Below are 19,942 nucleotides of genomic sequence, written 5' to 3'. Positions count from 1 at the left end.
TTGCTATGGTCACGCTCAGTACCCTTGTTCTCCAACAAGCACTTGCACAATTACTCCAGTGTCCCCACACTGTGGACTCAAGACTCGTCCATCAAAATTAAGTAATCTGTGCACTAATCTCAGCGGATCGATCATCGTCCTCGTGATGATCAATCGATCAGAAGCAATTCAGAAATTAATCACCAATGACACATGCCTCAAATTCTCAACTCTTGAGAATACGCGTCATCATCTTATTAATTTCTTGAACGATTCATGGACATATAAGAACATAAATGAAAAGAATGCCCAGCTTAATAAATTCATAATTAGGTCAAGTACAAATTTATGTCCCAGACTAAATAATGTGTCAGCCAAATTGGCTTCTAGAGCATACTTCTAACAGTATACATAGGCATGCATGTAAGAAGGTGAAAAAGTAGGTAGGTACCTACATATGTATACACAACATAGTGAATGGTACAGTTAAATATTTTATTTGTCTCTCAAAACAACAATCGACATTTAATAGCTAGAAGTAGGAAAAGTGAAGTCTCCGGTATGCATTACCTTACAAGCAAGATATATGCCTCCATCCACAGCCGTAGACAACATGTATGTATTTTATGACTTTATAGAATCTTTTTCAACATTTTGACGAACTGATGATCATTAGGCATCACACTTACTATAACTTTGTGAAAAGAAAAAAAGCATAGATATCTTCGTGATATATTAAGCTATGATAACAAGGAAGCATATTATCACTAAAACAGACTACTTTGGTATGGTCACGAATTTTACATGGGAAAGCGTGGATCTGTAAGATGCCTCTCTCGTAACTCTTCCATTGATTGGAGCTGCAATTGATAACAATTGAGTCACATTTTCAATTAGTATCCAAGAATATGTAAGGTGATGCATAAGGTACTTACCATCTCCGGATCTGGCACATGAGGCATTAAAGCTTCCTGGTGTTCAAACCCTACTTCATCTTTCTACAACAAAATAAAATATTGCAAAGTTATGTGAACACTCAAGTACAATTTTTTGAGCAGATTTAATACATGCGGCCTTCAAACTTTTACCTAAATAATTGAATTGTTTAGAAAAAAGGAACGTAATTCATTATTCTTCCTGATATACACACACATATGCAAGTGCATGTGCATGTGCTTGGATGTGTATGTGTGCGCACAGACGCATGTGTGTACAGCATATGAAAGTGACTTGCTCGTCATGAAGGTAAGTGCATATTACACAAAATGGTAAATACAACACATCTTACTACATATAGAAGTCTTAATTTCCAACAAATAACAGAATTCCATAGATTCCATTTCTTCATATTCTCTGAACTTCTTTTCATTCTCTATTTGGCCAAACATATATTAGAAAATCAATTCTATCCCAGTCTCTCTTGCTTCCATCAGCTGGTCAGGCTCCATTATTTTATTTTTCCCACTATACTTTCCCCTTCTCTTTCCGCTATCCCCTAACGAAAAAGTACCTCCTTACTGCTCTCTACATTTGATGCTGAGCACCGTGCCTCTACCTCCATCGTGGATTCATCATCACTGTCTTTTTGCTCACAACACTAACACCATCCACCTCCATGCAGCCATTGCCACATCTTCCTCCACCTTCCCTGTAACCCCCATCTCTTCCTCCTAGACTGCAAGCCCCTTTGATTTTGTGTGGTTCCATGGCATTGACAGCAAGTGCAAGACCTATATTGTTTACCACTACTCTACTGACCAGAAGTACACCTTAAGTTGACTTATGGCAACCATAAGCCAGAAATTGTCATTCTAGACATGATTAGCATATCTAGTTTGTCAAAATTGGGTGGGCTTTGGCCCTTCCCTTCCATCAAAAAGCAATCTAGTTTGTCTCTAATTTGTATTTTATGTATACAACATGACAACTTGCATATTCTACTACAAGATTAAGTTCATAATAAAAATTTAAAATCCTTGCCCCAATTAAAAGGCATTGAAAGGGACACGTTCTTAATCATTATCAATTTCCAAATCTAGAGACAATGACAAAGGCTAGGGCACATAGATCTCGTATAGGTCGACATGAAAAAGGCTTTATTCAGTTCATCTAGAAGAGGGACTATTGAATATGCATAACTAGAACATCTAATATTTGAATAAAATTCTTGCCTACCATTAATAATCTTTTTCATAACCTATGCCACACCCTTAAGTAAAACAGTTCACCACCATCTGAGCTTTGTGTTGGTTAATTGAACCATCAACAAATAAAAATACTTTCCATGAATAGTAAATGGAGAAGGCAAGCTCTCATAAATTAGTATGTTGAAGAAACAAATGCACCTTAACCATAGCCTTTTGTCATTTAGGAATATTAGAATCCTCCTATAATGTAATAACTCTTGATGGGAACAACGGTTGCATAAACAAAATGAAAGCTTAAGAAAACACTAAGCCTATTTGGTTAGAATAATGCCTCTTGAATAGATGCTGGTCGTAAATCAGATAGGGACAATTTGAGAGATACAGAGAGGTGCAACCTTAAGCATAAGAGCAAAACAGTAACTAGACCTTGGGTGCCATGACCATCTATATAGCGTGATAATATAGACTATGTAAATTTATGAGATGAAGGGAAAAACAGTAGAGTTAGGGGAGGATAACAAAAGTCAAAAGCAAGAGTTCAAGAAGAAGGTAACAGTTGAAAGAAAGATGTAGATGATGAAAACTAGGGCATAAAATGATATGCATGGATATATAGCTGTGTTGGAAGAACAAAACAGCAAGCAAATGGGCTTTTTAAATAGGCCTAAACCCGTGGGCAACAGTAAACCATAAAAGCTTATAATTGTCTAAATTATCATATTTTTGATATTCAAATCCTCAAGACTGTATCAAATATAGTAGATTTGCTTAGAGTCAATGACACCACAAGACATTTATAGTTTGTCTAATCAAAGGGTCATATGGTTGATTTCTCATATGTTTGAGATTGCATAACAAGAAGACAATTAATATTAGGAAGAAAAAAATAGATATACAGATTAGAAATGGGAGGATGGCTGCTAATTGACTTGTGAAACACCTCTAGAAACCATGAAAGTAGTAGGATAAATTAGGTAAACCTCTAGTTAAAAGTCATGTCTTTCTTTAGCAATGTGGAAATGTAGGATCAAAGAAGATAGCAAGAAAAATTAAGTATATGATATGGCTGAACACAAACTATTCCATTAATGTATGTAGGGGAAAAGAGCTGTAATAAAGTGCGACACAAGAAGAAAGGATAGGAATGCATGATTTGATATATGCCCTTTAACCATACTTGAAAAACTTATAGATAAAGTGCACAATGAACTATGGGGCCTGCCTCCTGGTCCCCTTACTAATTGCTAAAATCTACATTATATAGGCCTCCTCTCCTCTCTTTTGTGTACACGATCAAACCATCTAAAATTTGTGATCTAGAATCTTATCCTGTATTAGCACAATTTTCAAGCTGATTTTTCTTTCATCAAAGTTAAACTGTCCATCCAATCTTTTCCTTTGCATTAGCCTTAGTTATCTTTGTTACTATCAAACCTCATGTATTCATTTGTTTTAATGACAAATACCTCAATCCATGTCCTTGCAACATCATTTGCTATTTACCATCCTTCAATTCTTCTTGGCCTAATCATTTCATCAGCATGCTTTAATTCTATGGAGAAGCATCCTCATCCAAGTTTTAAATGCTAGCCCATATCAGTCCAGACTGGCTGAAATGTACCAATCCAAGCTAGCCAGGAACTTGTTAATTTTCTTTTTAAAATATTTAAAATTTAAAAAGGGTATTGAGTCCTTTCCTTGATTTCTTTTAATTTCAGCATTGTTGTGGCAAGTGTGCCAACATGCCTACCGGCATCAGCAATCAAATACTTGTTTTTATCCATTTCCCCATTTTTTTATATATGAAACCCAAGATAACAAAAACTTGCCATCAGTGGTTAACTAAGATCCTATTTTTCCTAAATATACTCCTTTTTTGTTTCAACTTATTTGTTATCTCCTAACCACCTACGTCATCCAGACATGAATTCAGTTTAGCAATGAACCCAACAATAACATGCTTTTTGACCAAGGTCTGCAATGCCGAAACTGGGGCTCGGACCGGTTGCCCGGCGACACGGGTCAGTACACCTTATTTAGGCGTGGATCTTCCTTCTATCGTGTTGAATTGGTGTGATTTTCGCTATGGGGGGAAGGGGGAGAAGTTTAGAATAGAATAAATGTTTCCCAACATCTTCTTATAACAAAAGAAGAAAAGGGGAAAGGGGGCCAGTTTCAAACCAGCGTGAGTCCGGTTTGCACTGATTTCAAATGGAAACGGCCAGTTCTAAAAGGTTCCATCTAGTTCACGACCGGTTCCAGTTGGTAGGGTCCGGTTCCGACCCTTTCCAACCAGTTCTGGCAGATACAGGACCAGTCCCGAATTTAATAGGCAAACCGACCCAGTCCCCCACCGAGCCAGCTCCATACCAGCCTACCTTGGTTAAAAATATACACATATGTTGATGGTATAAAGTATCCATAAGTGTCATTAAGTGTTCCGAATGTCCCAAGTGTCCCAATGTCCGAAATGTCAAAAAATGCAAAATTTAGAGTCTCCAAGTAACACTGCAAATGACACAGCAGCAACACATAATAGAAGTCCTTAACTTTGACAATACTTCACTGTTTCACACTTATATAATCTAATTACACAAAGCTAAATAAAAGAGCAGTCAAGTTCACCACATTAAACCGACTGGATACGAACTCGTTAAATTAGGAAGTTATATAAAAGAAACAACAACATGATCCATCAGCATATCAGATTGAGATTAAGGAGATGATTACAAAGGGCCATCACCTGGAATGAAGCGAACAAAGTAAATATGACAACACCATGTTGTGTTGCATCTACCAATCTAGTAGCAAAACTATTTCCATCACGTGCACGATGGACCCGATAAATAATTGGCACTACAATAACATAGACAATTAGAGAGATGATTTGTACCAAAGCTACAAAAAGTGACTTGAAAAATGTAAGAAAGAACGGAAAAAAAACAAGACATATGAAAAAAATTCATGCAGTTATCGTACTCACATAGCATCAATAAAAAGGAAAACATTGTACCTTAAACCAAGATTAAACATGAAATAGACCATGATACGTGATACATGTCGAAGTTTAGGATAATGATCTAAAGGTAATAAACTGGGAAGCAATAATTCAATGTGTAGTACAGCTCGGTGATAGAAAGAATAATCTTGTATGTATACAAAGTACATATGTAACCACACAGAGAACAAGTGAACAAACGAACACAATTCATATAAAGACTATACATGAATAATACATATGCACATCTAAAACCCTCCCCTTAAAAACTTGTGATCTGATGGTTAATATTTAATATGTAGAGAAGTTGTTGACTGACACAGTGAGTTGCCATAATGCTTATAAATCCACAGATAAATGACCAACTAGAATAATGATCAACAGCTAAATGAGAAGAATATTTTAAAAAGGTGCTCTCACACACTCATTTTAAGAAATGCATATAACTATTGTGAAGTTCCACATATATTGATGCATGAATTATTAGAAAATCAACAGATAGTAAAATCATCATATTTTTCTAAAAGCTCCTTTTATCATTTCTCTTAAACATAAAAAATAAACTTGTTGTTTTAGATTATTCATTAGGGGTGCATGTAGATTATCTCCTAATACATCAAAAGGGATAAAAATTTGTTTCACTTATTCTTTAAATTTATCAAAACTGTGGGCAAGAAATCATGGGTCTGCCCAGAATACTTTTCTTATTTGCAAATTTATGAAAATGCACATAAATCCAATTAAAAGTACAAAAGAAAATTACATTTAAGTTTTTAGTTAATCCAAAATATATAGTTTCTACCCTTTGATCAACTAAAAAGGTTTTTCCTGACATATTTCAGTTTTTGATCAATGCAACAAGAGATTTTGCCCATACCCCCTTAAGTCTTGGAAGAGTTGAGTAAGAAATAAATATGGCTTCTGCATGTGAAAAAATAAGCAAGGTAAACATGTGACAAATAATGGCTGAAAGTAGGTTGAAATTTCATGCAGCCTCTTGTTTTATGGAGTTGCTATAAGTTTTGTCAGTCTCAATGGAACAGATCAAAATTCATCAATTTTCCACTAAAATAGAGTTTCATGGAACAGTTTTAGCTCGATCTAATCAAGACTGAATGTTTCAGTTGAAACTTCCTTGGATCAGCCAATTTACATGAGTATGGCAATAATTTCAGGCTATTTCATTACAGAAAGTAGGTCTGTTTCCTGGATCATGGACAGCCAATACAGCCATCCTACAAGGCCGCTATACAAGATCATTTTCTGCCTGATCTGACTTTGAGCAACATCTTCATTTCGAGTCATTGTGAGTCGTGAGATCAATGCTAGGGTTTTGCTGCCTGCAGTACCAAGCATGCTACCAACCTAAATTATCGGGGTCCCATAGAGATTAAGCAACTGCATCATGTCTAATGAAAAATACAGGCTATCAAGATTTTCTTTTTTAAAAAAACAATCATAAACTTTACTAAAACATGAAAGGAGATCTTGATCGGTTGATCGAAATAACCGCTATCATATTCTTTTGAAGGCACGAGTAATCTACAACTTGAATTTTGTGCTAATGTTTGGTCTTGAAAGTCTTAGAAAAAGTAAAATTGTTGATCCTTGCATAGGGTATGAGGCATCCAACTATTTTTATCTTTGCTAACATTTAGCCTTGGAAGCTAAATTCAAAGCCAAATTTCTTTGAATATTTCCTGAAGCCAGCGGAATAGTTAATTGTCATGACACTGCTGCAGCCTTTTGAGTAGATCATGTAGAAGGGGATAAATTTAAGTTTTCAGGAGTCAATGATGTAAGTACCCTGCTAGTCCATAAAATTAGGAGTGTATTCTATTGGACAGGTATTGACAGAATAAAATGCCATACCACTGGATGACTATTAGTCCATGCCAGTCTACATCAATGCATGCCTGTTCCACATGCACTGCACGGACCCATTTTCTATCTTACAACTGTTGGCACTTGACTGCATGGCAGGGTAAGATACTCTATTGTCCAGCCTATGATCTTCATACATGTAAGTAAGAGTTTAAATCTTGGAATAAACTAATCTCTTTCTTTTGTTTCATTGTATTTATTCTAAATATAATTGCAGTTTCTTGATGCTGGTGTACTCTTAGGAGATCACAAACTTGATACCAAGCTTGCATTTTACTTATGATAGGAAAAATAAGTTTCAGTTTTAATATTTCAAGTACTTTCAAATTTATTCTCTTAAAATGATTCTTAAATAGCCCAAAACTACTAGGAATCTCCACTACTCTTTTCCCCAGTTTTTTTTGTGCAGGGTGGGGGGTTGGGGATTAGTGAAGTTTATATACTCCTCGAAGTTATCGAGAAAGTTTTTGGGGGCGTTTCTTTCTATGTTCTTTCCTTTGCTGGGAAAAATTTTGGATTTTTATAGAGAGCTGTTTTGGGCATCAAAGATAAAGTTTAGTTTCTCTTATTATATGCTCCATTACTCCTTATCGGAAATAAAAATTAAAAAGAAGCCAGTTGGGTAATGAAAGTGAGTAGTGCAGCAGACCATCACAACTGATTTTGGCTTAATTTAAAATCAGTAATAAAGCTGAATGCCTGCTACAGTTATTTCCCACTTCTTTCTATTTTCTTCCTGTGCCATATCTCTGTACAGTCATCTCTATATTTTTGGTCACCTACCTCTAGTTTTCTCATTGACCGTTGGATTCACTGCAAAGCAAAAACTGAGTTGGATATGATCTTAAGCCCAATCTTCTACACAAATCAATAAGAACTCTGGAAGTTCCTAGTCTGAATGTAACATCCTAATGCACAATAATATCCCCCTAATTCCTTGATCTTTCTTTTATTTAACATAAATATATAGACTTCTTTTAGAATTTATGCCTAGTAACCTGATCTGAATTCCTGTAGTACCAGATATCCTTTTCCCAGTCCTCTAGCTCTAGAACCCAACTATCATACATCGGCCCAGAGACTCTTGGACAACCATTTCTACTCTCCTTCTGATCCAGAAAAGGTTTCAGATCCTTCCTCCTATTTTGCCTGCCATCACTCATATGCAGATCTTACCCTCTGTAGAGTCCTGTGTCTAATAACTACAGCAGATACATAAAGAGCTGAGGTTCCTGGAGCAAAAAGATAGAACTAAGCTGCATCATTATGATGGCCATCTATGAAAAATCAAAAGCTATCTATAAAATTGAAAGTCATAGTTTCAATGAGTTAAATATCCCAGACCAAATATATATTTGAATGAATAAGTCTCGATACACAGAAAGAAGAAACAGATACCAGCAACATATACAGAAACAAATGTCAGCAACATATACAGAAAAACAGACAACTTGCATAATCACAATATAGAACTTGAGACTAGTGTATCACAAGCTATATAAAGGACAAGACATATGAATGGTTAAATCATAATAGGCAGTAGATATAACATAACAAAAAGTCCATACAGTTATTATCTCCAGCCACAAGAAAATACACATGCAAACTATGCACAAATTTAAGGCAATCCACAGTCTTTGCTGCTGCTGCTAATGCCTGCATGAACCAAGTGTTTGAGAAGGTTGTATAAATCTCATGAAAAAAGGAATATTTGCTTCATACTACAAATTTCATCCATTTTGTCACGCTAAAAATAAAGTACTAGAAGTAGAAAGTGATAATTCTCCAAAAAAAATATATAAAATTTCAGCAATCACAAGAAGACATGCAAAATCAGCAAACAGCATGACCCTATAAAATTCATCAGTCATTAAAAGTAATAGTGAATATTTTTCTTCCTAATGGTTGAAAAGGTTGTGTGTTTTATGATATTGATTTTATGATATTCACATAAAATCACATAATTAGGAGTCAAAAATACATTTATAACATATGTGTCAAATTAATAATCAAAATATAATCAGGTTACTGATAATAATTGGATTTTGATGAATCAATATATATAAATATTACAAGTGACATATTCACATATAGACTTAATATAACTGAAATCCGTTATTTGAATCTCTTTATTTTAGGTTTCGAAGTTCTGAACTTGGTTAAAATCCTAGATATGATTTTACTAGAAAGAAACCAGGAATTTTATTTTTAATTTCTTTGGCAGGACATATAATCTCATAATTACCAATGTTTCATATTCAAGATAATGCAAATTTAATTAATATCAGGAATAATAGATAGAAAAGGACCACCATACGTATCTTTTAAATTAGTTTCCTTCCTTTGTTGACTAACACGAGATTTCAAAAATAAAACTCAAATAAGCATTAAAAAGAGGAGAAAAGTAGTCAGTCACGTATGTGGTCCTCTTTGTGAGAATTAGCCAAGGGTCCTAACTTGCTAACAAAGCCTTTGGAAAGTTTCTTTTATATGTTCAGTCATAGAGGCGCATAACAATGATGGAGACATACACTTACTATAACAATTATTCAGTGAAAGACAAAATTAAAGTTTACCATGTCATCGGACAACCCTATGGTCTTTTATTTTGTAATCATAATAGAGGAAGAGAGCTTAGAGGTTGGCCATTTTGGATGTCATCGAAGCAGTCATTCACAATAAAGTTTATCCTAACCAAGGTTCACCGTCTCGGTACCAAACCCCGTATCAGTGCCACAATAGCACAGTGTCAGTACGGTATGAAATTTTTTTGACGTGCCGAGTGTCGGTACGCCATCCGTATCGAGTATCGGTACCGGTACCGAACTGGTATGGTATGGCATGTCCCGTACTGCCCAATTCGGGACGGTATGGCATACCTTAATTCTAAGGCCTACTGTGCCGGTATCGGGTACCATACTGGTTGCCCGATTGTACGAGTCGGTATGGACCGTGTTAGGCCTGTACCGAGAGAGAAAACCTGTCGGAGCTGGAAAAGAAGAAGAGAAAGAGAGAGCAAGCAGGGGAGGGAGGGAGGGAGAAGGAGCGGCGGCAGACGTCGGCGGAGGACCACAGGGGGCTGTGAAGGCTGCGGGGGGGTGGCCGTGCCTCTACCCCGCCCCCCCCCCCCCCCCACGCGGCCTCCGTTGGACCCCCGCGGCCCTCTGCCGGCGTCCGCCGCTACTCCTTCCTCCCTCCCCCGCTCGCTCTCTTTCTCTTCTTCTTCTCCATCTCTAGCGGTGAACCATTTTCTATGCCGAAACCGTACTGGTAAGCCACCGATACGGTTCGGAACGGACGGAACCGTCCGATTCAGGATGGTTCCATATTCCTTGCTTAATCCTAACAATCATCTCAAGTTATGAGAAGCCAATTGGGTTTTCTTTTCTTTTTTTTCCTTTCCCATTATGCATTCTAATCAGCAGGAAGGCTCAAGACAGAACTATTCTTTTACATTAGAGGATTTATTTGAGCAATTAGGAATAGCATTAAGGTTTTCTGAGGAGATATTGCATATAAGATAAATTTATGAGAGGCTGTAAAGATTCGAGTTTTCTCTTCTTCTTGAATGAACAATTGGTGAGAATCCTTATATTAGAATGATTCTTCTGTTGCATTGAGTTCAACATCTAAATAGAGGCCGATTTCTACCTAATTTGAAAAGCCAAGGTTGAATCCTGTGAAGATTGGCATACCCCTAGGATCTCCCTTTCCTTGATTCCACCTATAAATGATGGAGAAATAGTCTTTTCCCCCACTAAAAACCTTGCCAAGCAGTACGAAACATTAACACTCAATTTGGGCATCAATTTGGCATTTGCATGGGGTAAACCGACTTTGATCTGCCTCAAACTACTTGATCCAGCTGGAGCAGCTTAAACTAGGGTCAGTTTGAATGGTATGTGTAGTATTTCCTAGAATGAAATCCCTGCATACTGCTTTAGGGATGGTACGGCGTGTCCCGCACAGACTGGTTTTCCAAACATTATGTTGACATGAACAATACATCATTTCTAACATTATCTCTATGACTATCTGAGATGACAGATGATCAATCAGCAGTTATTGCAGTCATATTTTAAAACAGATTTATAATCCTCAACTCAGATATTGTTTTTAATACATTACCAACAACAGTAATTCTATAAGTATATATATACCATAGCAAGTTAGCAATTATGTGCTACTGAAGTGAAGTCTTCAACTAATGTATCATTCAGATTTTAGTTGTATGCATTAAGAGGGGAAAGGAATAGAAATTAAATCCCCCCACCTGAGGGGGGCGATTTGATCAATGAGGTTATGCTTCAAAGATCAACAAGCAACTAGAAGCAAACTGGATTGAAGAATTCTTCACTTGGTGAAAGAAATTTTCTGGAAAAGAATTTTATTAATATCTCAAAGATTATCCCTTACAATGTTTTTACATACATCTTTATAGGAGATGATACCTTGTGCTGCATCACCACCGCTGTCAGTCAAATAATGTCTGAGTATCCTAGTTAGCTAAATAAGATACAAATCTACCTCCATAACGTATGTACTTAACTCTATCCAGAGCAAATACTAAGAGATAATATCTAGGGACAAAAATCATGGCCTGGTCAGTACTAAGACAAAATTTATTGACTGTACTCATGGATATGGTTGCTAGTGTAGCGGATTTTTGAATTCATAGATGTTAAATCTCTAAGTAATACTTATGGACAAGAATGTTCTATTGGATATCAATTTCATAATTTGACATCCACGTAATACTACATTACGTGAACATAAAATTTAAACAAAAAATGCTGATGTATAGGAAAACATATAATGGAAGAGTTAAACCATGCCTGTCCAATTAACTGTCCACCAAAAACTTGTTTAAAAGATGGAGCATCTGGCAAAGTAAACCCACGAAATATATCCACCTTCCAGAAAACAGAAAACAATGAGCAGAATTTTAGAAAGACTTAAACATGCTAAACTAAATAATAATGGATCAGAAGTCTTGTGACGTAACCTCAATTTTAGAAAATATAATGATAGAAAAGGATGCAAACTCCACTAAAAGTTCGGAAAGCAAGAAATTTGAGCTTTTAGCTATCCAAACATAAGAATTATATGATATCCATCATACTGATTTGTCCTACATAATAGTTGTTTCAATTTAGCAGCAGCTGCAGCACTGACATGCTGTTTGTTCATTACTGAGGTCACTAGTGCACTCTTAAACATGAAGATGCATATTTATTTGAAATTAGGACCATACAAGTGCTTTCTGCAATATTTACAGTTCATCATAAACAGAGCACATTTTCTGAGAAGACTTAGAACATAAAATATATAAATCATAATAAGCAAGTAATTACATAGAGGTTAAATCAAGGTATGCTGAACCGGCACTGGTATGCCTACCGGACCAGTTTAACACCAGTTCGGACCGGTGCCGAACTGGTCTGCATAACACAACGCGCGCACAGAGCACATTTCCTAAGAAGACTTGAACATGAATATATAAATCATAATAAACAAGTAATTACATAGAGGTTAAATCAAGGTATGCTGAACCAGTACCGGTAGGCGTACCTGTCGCCTATCGGACTGGTGTCGAACCGATCTGCCCACAACGCGCGCGCGGCGAGCTATGGCAAACCGGTGCGAATCGACCGGTTCGCACCAGTTCTAGCCGTACCGAACAGAACCGTCTGATTCCGTCCGGTACGCATCTAGTATCAGCTAGTTCAGGCCAGTTCCGGCCCAGTATCGCTATGGGGCCGGAACTATTTTTTAAGACCGAACCGAACCGGTTCAATACAGGCTGAACCGGCCGGTACAGGCTGGTTCAGCATACCTTGGGTTAAATGGTCAAACATTCACCAGCAATAATAGTAACTCAATTCACTTCAACAGAGTATTCAGCCTTTTATAGGAAATATTGCTATGGCAAAAATTCGACAAGCTAGTCTAAAGGGAAAATGATGGTTTAGGCATGATGCCATGACCATTCTCATTTCATTATATCAGAATCGCTTGCTTAAAATTTAGACTCAACCTATATACAGTCCATCTCAAAGGAAAATAATCAATTATATGCCTCCAAAAATATCCAGGGCAAGAAACATGCACATTCCTTGCTATTTGGGTGGCAAACAATGATCCAAGGCAAAAACTTGACCTGATTCAACTTGGTTTGAGCTGGGCCTGGGTCAAGGGTTTTTCAGTTAGGGTCAAAGTATGGGTCAAAACATGAATTGTTGTACCACCTCGAATCTCTCGGTATAAAGTGTATTGTGCCATACCAGGTCGGAACAGGTATGAACTCATGTTCAAGTCAATATAGATCCCATATTGCCCTGTGCCGCCCAATACCGAGACGTACTAAGGTGCACCGACCCGTACTGAGATTTACCGAAATAAAAAATGAGAAAAATGGTTTGATGTGTCTTTTGGTATGGGGTTCGTACCACACATACCAACACGTATCATATCGAAACGGTAAGGTATATGATAGCTGATACCAAGATTACTAACCTTTGGTCAAAGCTTTGACCCAACTTGAGCCATGACACTGGACTTTTATTTGTGTTGAAACAACATAGATCAAGTTGAGTCATGATCTTAAGCAAGAATTTTTTTTTTTAAGTGGCTAGTCCTTTTTTCACAATAGTTGTTTAAATTATTTTAGAAAATGAACTAGTAAAAACTGAATATGTTGGATTTGATAGGCTAGGTTCATTAGGAATTGAGCCACAAAAGATATTAGGTTGGGGTCAAATAGGTGATCCCAAATTACCTGTGAATGGCCCCATCCAAATTATCAGCAAGGATATAAATGGCCTTGCTTGCATTGCAATAACGATAAGAGTTTCTTCAAGAGTATAAACGAAATGTTCAAAAAAAAGGTGAAACTATATAAATTATCAAAGTTTTTATGAAATATAAAAAATGTATCATGGTCATTTTACAATGTATTCTTCTGAATTAGACAATTCAATTTATGGTTTACATGCACTATTGAACTCTTCCCTAAACCTATGGGCTTTGAATTTTGATAATGTCTTATTGCTCATCAAATAATTTGATTTCTAGATTTCATTATAAAAAGATTTCAGTGATCTATCCTCAAGCTTTTCATTGATGATTTGTTTTTGTGTTCAGTTTAAAAATTTTGTTTTCAATAGATACTTAAACTCTTTGGACCATGGTAAGATCTAAGATTGACATCTTGATACACTGATTTACCATAATAATAAACAGAGTCAATGGTGATGGAGCCATGGGAAGAGCTACTTCTTTTTTTGCAGTGGGGTCTTCCATTCACCAGTGCAGACTACATGGAACTGCTCTCCAAACTGCTTCATTTTTGCCTCTCCAAAGGAACTACTGGCGACCACGAGGTAGCACGCTGCCATCATTTGATCGTTCTGAATTTCTGTCTATATCAGTACTATAATATCAGATTGGGGGGAGATCAGAATTAGAAATGAACACAGCCATGCGAGGATGGATTTTTAGTCCAACCAAAATCGGATTACAGCATTCCCTGACTCAACGAACCATCTAGTTGCCTCATCAGATCCCCCTTTCCAGCAAATCGAGTGAGGCTAGAAGCCTAGAAGAGATGGTAGGTCAACAGCTTATTCAATAGCAGATAGAAAAGCAGGCTAGCTGGCAGCATCGAAACATGGGCTCTCACTGCATTTATTACATAATATTTTCGATGTGATTAATGAGTAGAAGTTTTCCTTTTACATCGAGTGAATTTTGAAGCAAATCGGAAACATTGTATTTCATAACTTAGAATAGAAAAGGATATAGTGGCAAAATGTTAGCCTCTCATGCAAGATACACCAAACCATTATTGAAGGTCATATCAGCTGGAGACTAGTTCATTACAGTATGTGCTCGTTCCAGGGCATACCGAAGACAAGGAATGGAGAGTGGGAAAAAAGGGAAGAGGAAGAGGGAGGGAGGGGGAGGGCCAAGCGTTAAATCCTAACCCTAACCCTGTGGGGGGAGGGGGAATGAGAGAGAGCGAGGGAGGGAGGGAGGGAGGGGGGACCAAGGAAAACCCTAACCCTAGCAGAGCAACAGAGAGAGGAAGAGGAGAGAATGCTTACATGTGACCTGAGAGGGGGGGTTAATTGAACCGGTGGGGTTTTTAATTGAACTATCCTATTTACTGAGCCAAGATAATTTTCTTAATTGAACTAGAGGGTTTTTAATTGAACCGGTGGAGGGTTTTTGATGGAACCAACCTATTTCCCAAGTCAATAGAGCAAACCATCCCAGTTACCCATACTCGTTAGTTCAGTTCAGTATGCCCCAAACTAGACAACTCGAGGCGGTACGGCCAACCAAGCTCTCATGCATGATGGAATGCTAGAGGGATCAAAAAGTGTTATGTGGTTGAAGCCTCACTTCCAATGCTCGAAATTCTTGTTGCGTCAGTAATAGATTTGAAGATAGAATAATTGAAAAGGTCTCTTGAAAGACCCTTCAAATCCCCTTCTAAAGCTCGGTGCCTTTTAAACAAGCTTCTTGCCTCAAAATTCAAACCTCTCGCCTAACCCCACCTAACACCTCATGTCTCTTTCACAAACCCACTCTCCCCCCACCTCCAAACTAGGGTACGCCGTACCAGTACTGGTAAGTGTACCGATCGCCTACCGGACCAGTGTGGTTCTGGTTTGGACCGATTTAAACCAGTACAAAATCGGAAGAAAGGTAAAAGCACGCGCGGATTTTTTCTGCGCGAGCGGACGCGCGTGCGCGCCCCACGTTAAATGCCACAGTCCGCACGCACCCCACGTTAAATGCCATAGATAATGCCACTCTGTGGCATTAAATATCTCTCACGCGGGGCCACGCGCAAGCGGGTTCCCAGCTCGCAGCACAGTTTCCAGCGTGCTGCCCCACGCACGAGCTGGTGCGAATCGGTCCGGTTCAAGCTATTAATGACCGAATCGGTTCAAGCTATTTATCTATAGAGCTGGAACCGTTTTCCACAGCCGAATCGGACCGGTCCAAGCTAAACCGGCCGGTATGGGCCGGTTCAGCATACCATGTCCCAAACATAACTATCTTTATAGATAAGACTAAAGGACCAAAATGACCCAAAATTTGTCCCAAGACTGTTACTTGTCCTACTTTCATGCAAAACATGTTTTCAAGGCCAAGGGTTCAGCAGCATGTTAGTCCAAGTTCGAGTCATGGATTGAAGGAGTTAAGGTAGTTAGCACATGACAAGCCAAGGAGTCCTAGTAGGAGTTAATTTCTACTGATGTTATCATGTGGTTGCTATTTATTAACTTGTTTTTAGCTATTTTCTGTTAAAGCAATGTGTATAAATGGAGACAATTGCATGAAACAAAGGATGTGTGTATAAAAACCAAAAGACAAATTGTTAGCTTGTCTTACTTGGAGGTTGTGGTTTCCCTCGAAGTAAACCCATCCCTTAGTTTTTTTTTCTATTCTTCTTTCTCTCATTTTACTCATTTGAAATAGGAAAATCTAGGAAGAAAGCACTCCACCAAACCAGCCCGCTACCAGGTCACAGACCTATTAGACAGGCTATTACCTTATCTCGTAACACTTTGGTATCAGAGCCTAACATGGAGGAGCAATGTTTGGCTCACCTGGTGAATGAAGTGGGATCTTTGGCTGCTGGGCAGTGACGAGTATGAACAGAAATGCTCACTGTCATGAGTACTAGTTTGACCAACTTGCTAACAACACAGTACATGAGCAAGGGGAGAGTTCAAATATCCTGCCTCGGTGAAGGAGTCCATGTTAGTCCATGTTTGAGTGATGGATTGAAGGAGTCAAGGTAGTTAGCATGTGACAAGATCAAGAAGTCTTAGTATGAGTTAGGTTCAGCATATTTTTGGTATCATGTAGTTGGTATTTCTTAGCTTATTTTTACCCTTTTTCTGTTGAAGTCATGTGCATAAATGGGGGCAATTGCATGGAATAAAGAGAGTGTGGATAAAAACTAAAAGACAAACTGTCAGCTTGTCTAACTTTGAGGTTGTGATTTCCCTCTAAGTAACCCATCCCTCAGTTTTTTCAACCCATCCCTCAATTTTTTCCTTCTTCTTTCTCTGTTTTTGTTCATTCAAAATAGGGAAAGCTAAAAAGCAAGCACCGCACCAAAACAGCCAACTACCAGGTCACAGACCCATTATGCGAGCTGTTACTTTAGCTCATAAAACAGCCCGCTACCAGGCCACAGACCCATAATAAAAGCTAAAGTAACATCTCGTGCAATGGGTCTATGACCTGGTAGTGGGCTGTTTTGGTGGAGTGGTTTTTCTTAGCTTTCACTATTATGAATGAATAAAGGGAGAGAAAGAAGAATTAGAAAAACTAAGGGATGGATTTACTTCGAGGGAAACCACAACATCCAAGTTAGACAAGCTAATAATTTGTCTTTTGGTTTTTATCCACATACCTTTTATTCCATGCAATTGTCCCCATTTATACACAAAACTTCAATAGAAAATGGGTAAAAAAAAGCTAAGAAATAGCAACTGCAAGATAACAAATATCAGCCGAAACTAACTCCTACTAAGACTCCCTCACCTTGTCATGTGCAAACTACCTTGGCTCCTTCAATCCAAGACTCAAATGCAGACTAACATGCTGCTGAACCCTTGGCCTTGCAAACTTGTTTTCGCATGAAAGTAGGACACTACAAAGACCTCGACCAAAACTAGGAAACCAAAATAGTGGAAATACACCTGGACTAGACAGACTCTTAGTAAACCTCCAACGCACTACTTTGACTCTTGTAATAGTATTAACAATTATTTAACTATGTACTATTATTATTGCATATCAGTTCAGCAAGTGGAGATACCATAATGACCCCTTAACCCGTGACTCATTTATTTTATATACAGAACTAGGCTAATTATGTAGTGTGTGTCTGTATAAAATTCACATATATTTCAGGCATTACGAAATTATAAATCTCATTGTAAGTAAGTAAATATTCATGCATCTCAACGAGGAACCCAACTTTACTCTCAGAGAGCACAACAGAAAAAAGGGAGAATGATAGAAAAATAACAACAGAGTTTAAGGTTCTAGCAAAAGAGTGTAAAGATGAAAAAAAAAGCCTTACTTCTAATGGTTCCAAGTGCAATATATGCTCCACAAGAGAGAAGTTTTCAGGTGTTTCATCTGCATTCCAAATTGACTTTGGCTGCAGTAAACTGCTATATCCATCTGGCAGAACTAAGCAGGTCAGCTGTAAAATTGGATTTATCAGCATGCCACAACCCAACCAATTTTGTGTCAACTAGCATGTACTTATCTTTGAATGGTGAACTAAAAAAAATTACCTTAGATGATGCAATCACATTAACTTGATGAATGGAACCACTGGTACCTATGAAGTCATGACCACTAGCATTAGCAAAGATTGCCAGCCATAGAGATATCATGCTACCAAAGGGAACACTCTCATCTAAAGTTATGTAGGTCCAACTATAAAACAATGTTCAAGAAATATCAATATTGCTCAGAAAATAAGAAAAAAGCTTCCAAGATATACTTGGAAGGGTATTTATACATGAAATCAAGTAGCTTTTGCAAATAAGATGATCAGAGTTATATCAGAGAGCTCTAGTAACCAAATTTCAAGGAAGTTCCTTGTTGATCATTGCCATATAAATAGCCAAATTAACATCAACTAGAATATCTTTTGCTTGTCTAGATATTTCTAGATGCAATTTGCCAACATATTTCGTTAGTGGTTTTATAGTTGCAATCATGGTATGCTGATCCGGCCCGTACCAGCTAATTCAGCTCGTACCGAACCGGTCCAGTGGCTTACCATTACGGGGGAGGGAGGGAGAAGCAGCTGCCGCGGACGCTTGCGGAGGGCCGCGAGGGGCCAGCGGTGGCCGAGGCCACAGCCGCGTTCCCTGTTTCGAAAAAAACAGAGGACGCAGCTGCGGAAAAAAATTTGGAGATTTTTAAGTACGGCCCCTACTTCAAAAGAAACAGGGGATGCGGCCACGGCCTAGGCCATCCCCCCCCCCCCCGGCGGCCCTCCGCTGGAGTCCGCGGCCTCTCCTTCAACCTCCCTCCCCCGCTCGCTCGCTGTTTCTCTTCTCCTTCTCCAGCTTCAGCTAGGCTCTCCCAGTACGGATCCGGTACCGAACACGCTGAACTGGTCCGATCGCCGACCGGTACGGCTTCGGTACCGATTCAGCATGCCTTGGTTGCAACATTCATTGCATGTAGGGAGGGGAGCTTCTAAGGAATGAGCTTGACTTGGCTGTCTCACTGCAAGCAACAACCTATCTTCTGATTGGCATGTCAGGCCATATATATATAGATAGTCAAGACTCAAGCCACCCCAACTAGAGATTATGTACTTCAACCTTGGTTTTCATGTGGTCCTCTATAACATGACTTGATGGTCACCCATCTTGCAACCATAAGGATGAAAACATGGCAAGAAACTAGTTGCCATCTAAGATAAGACAACCGAGCCCACCCAAGAATAACTCTTTAATATTTTCAGAACGCTCAAACTTATATAACTCATGCATGTATCTATGACTATTTGTGTTTATGCATCACAGAAAGATGGTTATAAAGGAGATTAGATTGACCGAGTGGATACGTTGTCGCATGCAATAACCTATTGACAAGAAAAAATACAGACATCTGCTGGGCATTTGCCAAAACATGTTTAAAAAATAGATTATTACATGCAAGAGAAATCTATAGTTGCAAGCTAGCATCGTTCTGCAATAAAAGTGCAACACATAATGTGATCAAGAAAACTAAATCTAATAGGTTTTATCAAGACAATATAGGAAAATGGATTGTTTGATTAGGTAGTTATCTCAAGTGAGGAATGAGAAGTGAAGGAGGATTCAGAAATCCAACCCAAAATTTATGTGATTAGGCACTAGATATATGATCTAAA

The 19,942-nt window shown here is 38.1% G+C and overlaps 1 protein-coding gene across 1 annotated transcript in view; it reads right to left on the bottom strand.

Annotated features, from left to right (window-relative positions):
• LOC103722362 (acyl-CoA thioesterase 2) overlaps positions 1-19,942 on the bottom strand; it is a 47,048-nt gene that overhangs the window by 9,675 nt on the left and 17,431 nt on the right. The window contains exons 5-11 of the mRNA XM_008812894.4: positions 18,342-18,388; positions 18,122-18,247; positions 11,844-11,921; positions 8,577-8,664; positions 4,870-4,982; positions 915-977; positions 784-839 (exon numbers count right to left, since the gene is read on the bottom strand). Of these exons, the coding sequence (XP_008811116.1) occupies positions 784-839; positions 915-977; positions 4,870-4,982; positions 8,577-8,664; positions 11,844-11,921; positions 18,122-18,247; positions 18,342-18,388 (571 nt within the window). The remainder of the gene's footprint in view (positions 1-783; positions 840-914; positions 978-4,869; positions 4,983-8,576; positions 8,665-11,843; positions 11,922-18,121; positions 18,248-18,341; positions 18,389-19,942) is intronic.

This window comes from Phoenix dactylifera, chromosome 5, assembly GCF_009389715.1.
Source record: "Phoenix dactylifera cultivar Barhee BC4 chromosome 5, palm_55x_up_171113_PBpolish2nd_filt_p, whole genome shotgun sequence".
NCBI classification, from domain to species: Eukaryota; Viridiplantae; Streptophyta; class Magnoliopsida; order Arecales; family Arecaceae; genus Phoenix; species Phoenix dactylifera.
The sequence above is the reverse complement of the archived record's forward strand: the minus strand, read 5'-3'. Positions and strand labels throughout refer to the sequence as shown.